Genomic DNA, 11,745 nt, shown 5'->3' on the forward strand with positions numbered 1-11,745 from the left:
CTGTAGCCTAGAACAAACCTAGGAATCCTTTTAACCATTTTATACCAACAAATTTGACCATATGTCCACTAAGCCTGCTCTAAGGAGCGCTCTTTCAAAACATACAGGGCTCTCTAACTAGTGCAGAAAGTGGGTTCAAAGTTCCCCCCAGCTCTAGCAGCCTGAATGCCCATAGAAGTCTTCTGGCTGTTCTGTAGATCCTGGATGATGGGGGAGACTTAACCCACTGGGTTTATAAGAAGTATCCAAACGTGTTTAAGAAGATCCGAGGCATTGTGGAAGAGAGCGTGACTGGTGTTCACAGGTAACAGATTCTGGAGTAGCTGCCCCTTGTGTCCTTGCCTCAGCACATTTCTCTGGTTTCTGTAGGCTTTAGGGCTTGTTTCAGACTGGTAGTAACTAAGTGGGAGCATCTTCTCTAGATACAACTTCAGAGTCTACTTCTGAAAGATTGAGGAGACACTGGAAGGAAGTTATTTCAGGCTCTAGTTCACACATCTTTCTCTCCCATTTACTCCACTGAGTGATTCTCAGCTAGTGTTTTGCAGGGGGTGGGTAGGAAGTGAATGTCTTTCGAAAAACTGTATTCAATATTGTATTATACCTTTATATTTGAAATATGAAAAAAATCCTATTGCAAAATTACACAGTATTCACACCACAAAAAGTAAATCTGGGCAAACTATTCACGACTTGTCAGAATACCTAAAAGATACCTGGAAGAGTGTTCCTCAGTTGGGGGCACGTGGCACATGTCTGCGTGCATACACACAGGGAGTCATACCAGAAGCATTGAAATCTTTGTCAATCAAAAGGCATGGGTTTTTAAAGATTAAGAAATGCTGGTCTAAGAAAATAATGTCCCCTTTATGGAAGAGAAGTGAATTTCTTCAAGCGAAAGAGTTGGTTTTATTCTTTTTTAAAAAGGGGTGGGGGGGGGCATTGTGGCGAGAAGAAAACAAAAAGAGGTGAGGAGAGATGACAAGGAAATACTCGTGCTTACTAATAGCCTTGGGCAAGAGGCAAGACTGGGGAGGGCAGCATGGAACTTGAAGAGAATTAGGCAGATTTTGCCACCCATTATGTTTTATCATCTGACTTGGTTTTTGTTGTTTTTGTGACCTCTTCTCCCTTTAGGCTTTATCAGCTCTCCAAAGCTGGGAAGCTCTGTGTTCCAGCCATGAACGTCAACGATTCTGTTACCAAACAGAAGTTTGATAACTTGTACTGCTGCCGGGAATCCATTTTGGATGGGTAGGTTGAAGTGTATATATCTTCAAACTTCAGAGGAGTAGGGTTGGGTTGGGTTGTGGTGTTAGTCTGGTTATCGCTCTAGTTTTGTCCCCTGGTCTTCCTTTGGCTTTAAAAGTTTGTGAGAGGAGCCTGTTTCACACTGAGCTCAGCCAGTTTCCATCTGAAAGTTCTTACAGACTTTGCCCCATACTTTTTCACTTTGTGCAAAGGGACTGAGTTTGAACCAGTAATGTTTGAGTTGAGCCCTTGTCTGTTTCCACAGCCTGAAGAGGACCACAGATGTGATGTTTGGTGGGAAACAAGTGGTGGTGTGTGGCTATGGTGAGGTAAACAGCTGGGCCTCAGAGTCTGCCTTTTTTCATAGACTTACTAGAAACGCTGGGTGTCAGTCTAGAGTCACTGGTGCAGGGTTTAAAATACGTTTTTAAATAATGTTTCTCAAAACAATAGCATAAGTCTTTTATTCATACCTAGAGACTGAATAGAGACAGATGAACTGAATTTTCAGATTTCATCAGTTTATCTTATGGAATACAGCGTTAGGCGGTTTCCCCTCAGTGATAAAAACCTTTCATGAGACTTAATTCAAGCACACGGTAGCATTTTAGCCCCACTAAAGACTAGTGGTAGGATGAAGGGTAGACTCTATAGGCATATAACTTAACCAAGAATAGATCACAGGAGACTTTGTTGTCCTCAACAATGACCCATAGACATTCCCAAGAGCCTGACCTTGGCAGCTCACATGAGAGATACCAGGTTTTGCCATGTTAGATGCACTACTGAAATAAGAAATTAGAGGTATCACGTCTCGGCCTTTTAGCTAAGATCAAATGTAGAAATTAGAGGGTACAGTTGCTCTTGCTTGGTCTCGTTTCCTTCACGATTAACACTTACCTAAAATCCAGCCCTCACTATGACATGTTTGCTAAATTACCTCTCTTTGAACTGAGGTTCACAACATAATCCGAGTCTGTTTCTGCTCACTTGAGGTCGGAGCACCCTGCAAATGCTTACTCAGTAATGAATGATTTTAGGAAGGTTCATGCTATCTCCCAAAGAACCTGCATCCCCCAGTCTCCAAGCCTTCACAAGCCTGATGGCCTGGCCTTGCTTACGTTCTGCAGGTCGGAAAGGGCTGCTGTGCTGCTCTTAAGGCCCTCGGAGCAATTGTCTACATCACAGAAATCGACCCCATCTGTGCCCTGCAAGCCTGGTAAGAATATAGTGATAGTACTGTTAGTCACTACAAGTACTCCGTATTTCTGAGAGTTCCTAACTGATTATATTAATCATTGTTTACAGAACTCTCTCAGGGGCAGGGAAGACTAGGATTGTTCTGTCCTCTTCACTGGAATCTCGGGGGTTCTGAAGAGGACAGTGTGTAGTTCAGCTCATCACTTAGCATCCCTGAGTAGTAGTGCTGGGTCTGACTTTACAGGGGATTCTGTTACCTCGTTTTGGGACCAGCTTTCTTCCCACTGCCTTTTTGCTTTGTTCATGGTATCTCTTTTGCTTACAGCATGGATGGATTCCGGGTGGTAAAACTAAATGAAGTTATCCGGCAAGTCGATGTCGTAATAACTTGCACGGGTAAGTGTCTCTGCTTTGGTGTTAACTCAGAGGCTGACCCTTGGAAGTGGTCTGACGTGCACATAAAGTAGGTGAGACCTGGGGACCGGCAGTTGACGTAATGGCTATGTTGCTGGACTACCATGTAGCTGACCGCGGTTCGAGTCCCGGACCTGGCTTAAACTCATGCCAGGTGCATGTCCGTACGTGCCCAAGATCCCGAGAGGAGAATGGAGAAGAGATTGTGGCATGGCATCCCCCCCTGGAGGGTGATTTCTCGCTTTCTGTCTCTCTTTGTCTTTCTGGCGAGCACACGCACCCTATAGCAAAAACCTCTCAAAAAAAAAAAAAAAAAAAAGGAATTAAAAAAAAAGTGAGACCTGTGCTCAGTGGCAAGGTCTCAGAACTAGACTGAGCTGACAGAACCTGAGCATGCTTCCAAAGTAAGGAGCCCTTCTCCCTAGTGAATTGTTTTACTGCTTGATTTTAAAACCATACAGATACATACTTACATACTTTCCCCCCAGTCTTAACATGCTCTTTAATGCCACCAAACTTCCCCTGTCCCATGTTGCCCGACGTCTTCTTTACTTTCAGGAAATAAGAATGTAGTGACACGGGAGCACTTGGACCGCATGAAAAACAGTTGTATCGTCTGTAACATGGGCCACTCCAACACAGAAATCGACGTGGTACGGCTTCTCATTTTGCACTAGGCTTTCTCTTCTGCTTTCATTGTAGCCACAGTCAACTGTGCTCTGTTCCTTTCAGACCAGCCTCCGCACTCCAGAGCTGACGTGGGAACGAGTGCGTTCTCAGGTAGACCATGTCATCTGGCCCGACGGCAAGCGTGTTGTCCTCCTGGCAGAGGTACATGCAGGACTCCAGCAGAGCAGCACAGCAGTGTGGTTAGACCACCGAGGGCGGGGTGGGGAGGGAGGGGGGGCAGGGGGAGACACCAGGCCTCTGCTTCCCTGAATTCTGTGTTTGGATAGACATGTATTAATATTTCTCAGTTGGTCTGGTCCCTAAAACAGAATCACTCCAAAAACAAAAATCTACTTTTTACTACATAACTTATTATTTTCTGACCACAGCTGATTCTTCAGCCTTTCAGACTCTGATGGATTTATAGAAAATAGAATAAAACCTAGATTCCTAATCTGGAACTGTACTCCTTCCTCTTCCTAAGCCTTTTCTGCATTTGCTTGACTTGTTTGGAGTTTAAGACAGAGGGGCGACAGCTCATCCCAGGGCTCTCTCCTACCTTTCCAGGGCCGTCTACTCAATTTGAGCTGCTCCACTGTTCCCACCTTCGTTCTGTCCATCACAGCTACAACACAGGTATGTGGCAAAGTGTCTGCCTCTCCTTCAGTCTATGGAACTGGACACAGGTCAGGGTTCTGAGAGAGTGCCATGCTATAGTGTTTTTTGGTTTTGTTTTTTTTTTAAGATTTTGCCTTAGGGTACATGTGCTTGCCAGAGAAAGGGAAGGTGAGAAAACCCCGGTTTGAGGGGGTGGCCATGATGCAGTCCCTTCTGTTCCATTCTCCTCTCAGGATTTTGGGCACACACACACCCATTTGCCTCACATGATTTTTAAGCCACTGAGTCCTGGACTCGAACCACATAGTCAGCCATGTGAATCTAGCACCTTAACCACCACACCACTGGCTGGCCCACTGAGCTATGTTCTTATCAGCCTGTTCTTTTTTCATGTTAGAAGTTGTTGAGACTTAACCTTTCTCAAGTATAGTGTCTTCATCTATTATTGCATTGCTAACAAAGGTACCTGAGGGTGGGTGATTTATAAAGAAAAGGGGTTTTATTGTTTTTGTTTTTGATTGTTTTTTAAGATTCACTATGGGGCACATGTGCTCGCCAGAGAGACAGAAAGTGAGAAATCACCCCCTGAGAGAATGGCCACACTGCATTCCCTTCCTCTGTTCACCCTTGGGATTCCGGGTACACATGCATACACTCGCTGCGTGAGTTTCAAGCTGCTGGGTCTGGGACGCAACCATGGTCAACTGTGTGGTAGTCCAGTGACGTAACTGGTGGCTGAAAGTGATGCTGTGGACCTGACATCAGGCCATCCTTTAAGACGGCCAACAGAAGCACAGAGAATAGCAGAGGAATGCAGGGAGAACAAGCAGCTTACTCTCTTTTTTATTAACCAGCTCTCACGAGAACTAGATTCTTCTCACGAGATCTAAAACTCACTAGATCTTACAAGACGTCATTAAGCTGTTCGTGTAACTGTTGCCTGCATAATGCAATCACCGTGATCCAACTACCACCCACTAGACCTCACCCTCTCCAGGCACCAAATTTCAAAGTATGAAACTTTGGGGGACACACCTTGATCCAAACCATAACATATAGAAAAAAGTCACTAGTCAGTATTTGTGACTCTTTGAGTTGGCTGTTTACATTGAGAAAGTTTTGGTCCAGCTTAGGTCTAGTCACTTCTTTGTCAGGAACTAAACAAAACCCCTGCAAATTCTATGCTGTGTACTAGCCTTTTTTTTTTTAGAGGTTTTCACTATAGGGCGCATGCGCTCGCCAGACAGACAGAGAGAGACATAGAGACAGAAAGCGAGAAATCACCCCTGGGGGGATGGTCACGCCGCAGTCCCTTCTCCTCCATCCTCCTCTTGGGATCTTGGGCACGCACGCACACGCGCCCGGCATGAGTTTGCTTTTTTGTTTGTTTGTTTGTTTGCTTGTTTTTTGCTATAGAGCGCGTGTGCTTGCCAGACAGACAGAGAGAGACAGAGAGACAGAAAGCGAGAAATCACCCCCCAGAGGGGATGGTCACGCCGCAATCCCTTCGCCTCCATTCTCCTCTTGGGATCTTGGGCACGCACACACACGCGCCCGGCATGAGTTTTAAGCCAACGGACCCGGGATGCGAACCGCAGTCGACTACATGGGAGTCCAGTGACATAGCCATTACGCTAACTGCTGGTTCCCTGTACTAGCCTTTTTTAGAGTCCTAAATGTTTTCACTGTAGTAGGTCACTGTGACACTTACCCTAAGACTTGTTAATCCTAGTTTATTTTTATTTTCCCTAAGAAATGTTTGTGTTTTTGATCCTGTTTTCCTGCCTTAGGCTTTGGCACTGATAGAACTCTATAATGCACCTGAAGGACGATACAAACAGGATGTATACTTGCTTCCTAAGAAAATGGGTGAGTGAAAAATAGCAAAAACCTGTATCAATCCCCAGACAGCTGCATGGTTTGGTAAAATGACAGTCGTGGAAAGCACTTGGATTTAGAATTTGTTCTAATTCCTCATCCAGTGCTTCCTGATTGTTTGACTCGGGACAACTTTTAATCTCCGTGAGCTTCAATTTCTTTATCAGTAAACTGAGAGTAATACTACATACATTGCAGAACTGTATAAGAATTAGAGCTGATGAGTAACAGTGGTGAGCACAGTGGTTTGGGGTGGATGCTCTTGGTTTAAGTAGCTTTACAAAGTTTGGTGAGTACAGGCTGAGACCAAAATGAGAGAAACACACAGACGGGCTGTATTCACCCTCTGTGTAGATACGCACACTGCCTCTTTCCCACCCTCCTGTCGTTCCAGAGGACAGCCTATCCTGTGTTCAGGTGATGTGGTACATTCTCTCTTTAGTCCTTTTCCTTTCTGCACAGTGGTGCCCACCTCCTGTCTCTCATTAGCCAGCCCAAATCCCTGACCACCTGAAGCTAAAAATTTCTCACTCCCATCCCCTCTAACTACTTACCTCAGACTGGTTTAAAAATAAAATTTAAAAAATATAAAATTAAGTCCATAAAACCCAGGGAATCTTATCTATGCAAAAGTAATAAATCTGTGCTGACTACCTTAGAAATTCCTGATTGCAAGATTTGAGACCTTTATGGCTTTCATCCTAAAAAGTGTTAATGACACAAGGCTCTATCAGACTGACTAGTGTCCACCTTGATTCAAAATTTCACTATAATTTAACCCAGTTGAGGAGATTGCTACAAGGAGGTGCACGCAACACATGACATGCTAGCCTCTGAGATGAAGCCAGAAGCTTTGCTAGAAAAGAGTAGGGAGGCATAACTCCCCCCATCTTGTCACCCTGGTAAGTGGCTTTTTAAATTTACCTAAATGTACTGAGAGAAGTAAGTACCCTATCAGAAAGACAGGTTTGAGGGCTTTTTTAATTATGCAGTTATTTCAAATTGTGGCTTCTTTAAAAGTTACTCCATCTAGGGCCAGCAGGTGACAGGGTGGTTAAGGTGCTGGACTTCCACATGGGCAACTGCGGTTCAAGTCCCAGACCTTGCAGCTTGCTTTCTCACTTTCTCTCTGTCTCTCTCTGGTGAGCAAGTGTACCCTACAGCAAATTGAAAAGAAAAAAAATTATATATAAAATAAATAATTCTATATTAAAAAAAAGAAGGGCCAGCAGGTGGCATGGTGGTTAAAGGCACTGGATCCCCACATGGCCAATCTCGGTTGAGCCTTGGACCTGGTGGCTTGCTTTCTCGCTCGCTCACTCTCTCTCTCTCTTGTCGTATTAAAAAAATAATAATAATGGGACCAGCAGGTGACATGGTTTAGGCGCTGGGTGCTCCCACATGGCTGACCACAGTTCAAGTCCTGGACCTGATGGCTTGCTCTCTCACCTTCTCTGTGTGTGTGTGTGTGTGTGTGTGTGTGTGTGTGTGTGTGTGTGTATCTCTAGTAAAATAAAAAAAAAAATGAATGAATAAGTAAAGTTGAATAAATAATTAAAAAATAATAACAAATGGAGTTAAATAAATAAATCTTTAAAAAGAAAAGAAAGGAAAAGTTACTCCATCTCTTGTCCTCTTTCTCAAAAAGCTTCCAATGGTGGGGAGGCATATACAAAGGGGCATATTTAAAAGGGGTCTGCTCCCCACCACTTTGCTCTTATTCTTAGATGAGTATGTTGCCAGCTTGCACCTGCCATCCTTTGATGCCCACCTGACTGAGCTGACAGATGACCAAGCAAAATACCTGGGACTCAACAAAAATGGGCCATTCAAACCCAATTATTACAGGTAACTTGGGGGAAAGCAAGTAAAAACCTCTTATCACCAGTATGAAACCAAGTAAGCTAGGCAACTTCCTTAAAGGTCAGGTGCTATACCTGGCTTTGAAGAGTGCAGGAACACTGTTCAGATTAGCAGCATAGGCAGAGAAATAGCTGTCCAGTGGTAAATGTAAAGAAGTAAGGGTTTTCTGAAATGTTGGCACATGAGCTTCACCCCAGAGATTCTGATACACTCAATTGCGAGTGAGGCCCAGGCTGTGTTTTTATAAAAGCTCCTCAGATTATTCTAATGTCTAGTTATGGTTGAAAACCACTGACATATTATCAGGGAGTATGAGCTACCATTGGAAATGGCATCATCAGAAACCCTGTAGAACAGGTTAGAATGAAGCCCTGGGAAATGACTGCAGGGATCCTTAGCTTAGGCCAGGAGGGACCCTGGAGAAGGTGCTCTGTTTTGATAATACTTTCCTTGGAATTCTTAGAAGGATGATGTGTTAACCAACCAATCTCTTTCTTTACAGATACTAACGGACCATACTACCAAGGACCAGTCCCCATGAACCACACAACTCTTAAAGAAATATTTTTTAAGATAACTTTTATTTTCTTCTTATTCCTTTCCTCTGATTTTTTTTTTCCTATAATTTCATTCTTGTTTTTTCATCTCATTATCCAAGTTCTGCAGACCACACAGGAACTTGCTTCATGGCTCTTTAGGTGAAACTGAGGTTCAAGGTTTCTCTCCCTAGTCACTAAAGAAGGATTTTACTCTCCCAGTCCAGAAAGGTGATTCTCCCTTTACCATTTCTGGGGACTTTAGTCTTAATTGGGTATCTTATTAACAGGAAATGCTAAGGTACCTTCTATGTGGAACAATCTGCAATGTCTAAATTGCCTTAAAAGAGCCCATTTCTTAGCTGCTGAAATCTGTGCTCTTTAACTTCTTCAGAGGAGCAGGGATGGTACCTACCAGCCAGGTAGGTTAGATGTAGGTGGTGCATGTTAATTTCCCTTAGAAGTCCCAGCTCTGTTTCCTGTGTGAAGGTGGTCTGTCTTCTTCGGAGATGTGTACCTAGTGAGTGTTCTTGTTAAGATCCAGTAGGCCCATTTGGATTTGTAGTACAGCCCTTCCTCCACTCCCACCAGACTCTCATTTTTCTAGTTTTTAACTAGACTGCACTCTATTAAGTTTCGTCCCCTAGCATTTATTTCTATCAAACAAAAATATATATATATATATATTTTAGTGTTAACACTGAGGAACTGCTCGGGTGGTTAGTTGTTATCATTTTCTCTTTTGAGCCTTTAGATCTAAGAGTACAGAGTTGAGTCTAGCGAAGTCCTAGTCTCAAACTCTGCCAAGTCCCTCTGTTTCTAGCCCTAGTTTATAGCATCAGTGAACTGGAGCCATAACAGCAAATTCTGTCAGCTCTGCCCTATACAGCTTGTGCTGAAGGCAAACTTTATGAGCCATTACTCAGTATAAAGCACTGAGCTCTATCTTTAGGATTTATCCTTTAAGAGCAAATTTCTGGCCAGCTGTGCTTCTGCAACCTAAAAATATTTAAAGGGAGGTAGGTGTGGAGGAGAGGAGGAATGATAAATTCGGCCAGGATGAAAGAAATGTAGCTGCATTTGTCTGGAACTCTAGGCCCTATATAACATTAGTTTTATAGAAAGGGTACTACTTTTGATGGACACATAACACAAAAAGTTGTGTGGACTAAGATCTTAAAAAGCAGTTTGTGTGTAGAGAAAAGTCAGTACTACCTGGCTCACACTCTGAAAAAAACCCGAGAGAAGCTTTCAAGATTGGAGAGATGTATTCCTATGCCATGCATCCTGCTTACCAGCATTTCTGCATGGTCAAATGAGCTTTATGCTCAGAAGCTTTAAGTATATACTTATCCAGGATTTTAAATCTTCAACTTGTTCTAGCTTGTGATCCTTCAAGTTGGGTCATGCATTAGTGCTAGATACTAGAAATTGTCATTTCTCTTTCCACTGAGTAAGAGACAGACATTAAAAACAAATGTTCAGAAAGGACAACTTTCACCCTGCAGCTTCCTAGCAGGGGACAACTGTCTTGCCAAAACTTTTTCCCCTTTCCTCTCCCATTTCTTCCCACCCGTTCCCCCATTCCCTTCCCACTCCTTGACAGTGTGACCATGCTTTCTTCTCTGTAGATGCTAACAGTTGAAGCCCTTTTTCCTAGGGCACTTGACCAGCCAATCAGAACACCATATCCACTAGGGGAGGTAACCTGGCCAACAGTGTGTCCATCGCATAGCTCTCCTTGAGGGAAGGGGCACAGATCCTGCTGCCCTCTGCCTGCCCCCTGATCCCATGTCTATTATTGTGTCCATAGGAATGATAGGTAAGGGCTCCGTCTCTGTCAAGCCATGTTACACAGGACACTGTAGAAAAATGTCTGGCATCAGAGGGAGCATGTGGAGAGCAACTTGGAAGGAACAAGTTCATTTTGTACTGAATGATTTTTAATGAATGCAATATTAATCCTTGCAGATGAGCAATAATCATTAAAGTCAATTAAAATGATAAGACATTATGGGCAGTCTGTGTCATTCTTGGATGAACAGCACAACTTCACTAGAACTTGTTTTCTAAGGTGGGATGAGTCATAGATCAACAGCGTTTAAGGGACCAGCAGTTAGCGTAATGGCTACGTCGCTGAAGTCCCATGTAGTCGACCGTGGTTTGAGTCCCGGATCTGGTGGCTTAAACTCACGCCGGGCACGGGTGCGTGTGTGCCCAAGATCCCGAGAGAAGAATGGAGAAGAAGGGATTGTGGCATGGTCATCCCCCCCGGGGGGTGATTTCCTGCTTTCTATCTCTGTTTCTCTCTGGTGAGTGCACATGCCCTATAGCAAGAAAAAAGAAGAAGAAGAAAAAACAGTGTTTAATACAGATTTGTTGAGGACCTGATGTATAGAGGCTGGATGCAGGGTTCTTTGTAACTTCTTAAATTATGTATACCTGCTCTGTGCAAAGCATTGGGCCTAGGAACTTGCACTCTTAACTTCTTTTAAGAAGCAGAGTTGGCCCCATGGACTAGTGGTTAAAGGAGCCAGATCTATACAGCTACAGTTTGAATTCCAGCCCCAGCCGTCTAAAGATACCGGGCACTTGTAGCATGTGTACAGAAATGAAGGAGAAGGGATTGCAGTATGTCCATGTCCCACTGGGGGTGCTTTCTCTCTCCCCTCTCCCTCTGTCTCTCTTTGGCAGGCACACATACCCTCTGGGGGAAAAAATTATATATGTGCATAAATTAAAATGCAGGCAAGTGCTGTTGCTTCAGGGCTCCTCATTTGCATAGTTTCTTTCTAAGACCCTGTTCCTAATTCTTTTTTTTTTTTTTTTTTTTGGTTGTTTTTCAGAGAGATTTTTGCTGAAGGGTGCATGTGCTCACCAAAGAGACAGACAGAGAGACCGAAAGCAAGACATAACCCCACAGTGGGGATGGCCATGCCACAATCCCTTCTCCATTCTCTCAGGATTTTAGGCGCATATGCGCCCAGCTTGAGTTTTAAGCCACTGGGTCTGGGACTTGAACCACAGTCAACTACATAGGAGTCCAGCGACATAACTATTACACCAGCTGCTCGTCCCAACCCCTAATTCTTTTTCTTATGGAATGCCCTTCCAAATTATATAAGCAGCAGCCTTCTCTCATACCTGTATTCGTATGAGAAGTTGTCTCAGTATCTTCTGATGTAACTGTATCTGTCTTAGTCCATTCCTCTGCTATAATTTTATGAAGAACAGATTTATTTTCTCGCAATTCTGAAACCAGGAAATCCAAGATCAAAGTGTCATCAGATTGTGTAGCTGGAGAGAGCTGCTCTCT

General features: G+C 43.7%; 1 protein-coding gene across 3 annotated transcripts in view; it reads left to right on the forward strand.

The window, feature by feature from the left end:
- Window positions 1–10,443, forward strand: part of AHCYL1 (adenosylhomocysteinase like 1) — a 50,209-nt gene extending 39,766 nt beyond the window's left edge. The window contains exons 7-17 of one of the 3 annotated variants that reach the window (XM_014588216.2): window positions 198–304; window positions 1,138–1,254; window positions 1,517–1,580; window positions 2,382–2,470; window positions 2,777–2,847; window positions 3,424–3,518; window positions 3,598–3,696; window positions 4,102–4,170; window positions 5,943–6,021; window positions 7,758–7,878; window positions 8,396–10,443. In XM_014588216.2, coding sequence (XP_014443702.1) covers window positions 198–304; window positions 1,138–1,254; window positions 1,517–1,580; window positions 2,382–2,470; window positions 2,777–2,847; window positions 3,424–3,518; window positions 3,598–3,696; window positions 4,102–4,170; window positions 5,943–6,021; window positions 7,758–7,878; window positions 8,396–8,402 — 918 coding nt within the window. In that variant the 3' untranslated portion in view covers window positions 8,403–10,443. Of the gene's footprint in view, window positions 1–197; window positions 305–1,137; window positions 1,255–1,516; window positions 1,581–2,381; window positions 2,471–2,776; window positions 2,848–3,423; window positions 3,519–3,597; window positions 3,697–4,101; window positions 4,171–5,942; window positions 6,022–7,757; window positions 7,883–8,395 lie in introns of those variants that run through there. The other 2 variants (XR_003549547.1, XM_014588215.1) reach the window with 2 other exon arrangements.
- Window positions 10,444–11,745: the final 1,302 nt, after the last annotated feature.

This window comes from Tupaia chinensis, unplaced genomic scaffold (assembly GCF_000334495.1).
Source record: "Tupaia chinensis unplaced genomic scaffold, TupChi_1.0 Scaffold000270_1, whole genome shotgun sequence".
NCBI lineage: Eukaryota > Metazoa > Chordata > Mammalia > Scandentia > Tupaiidae > Tupaia > Tupaia belangeri.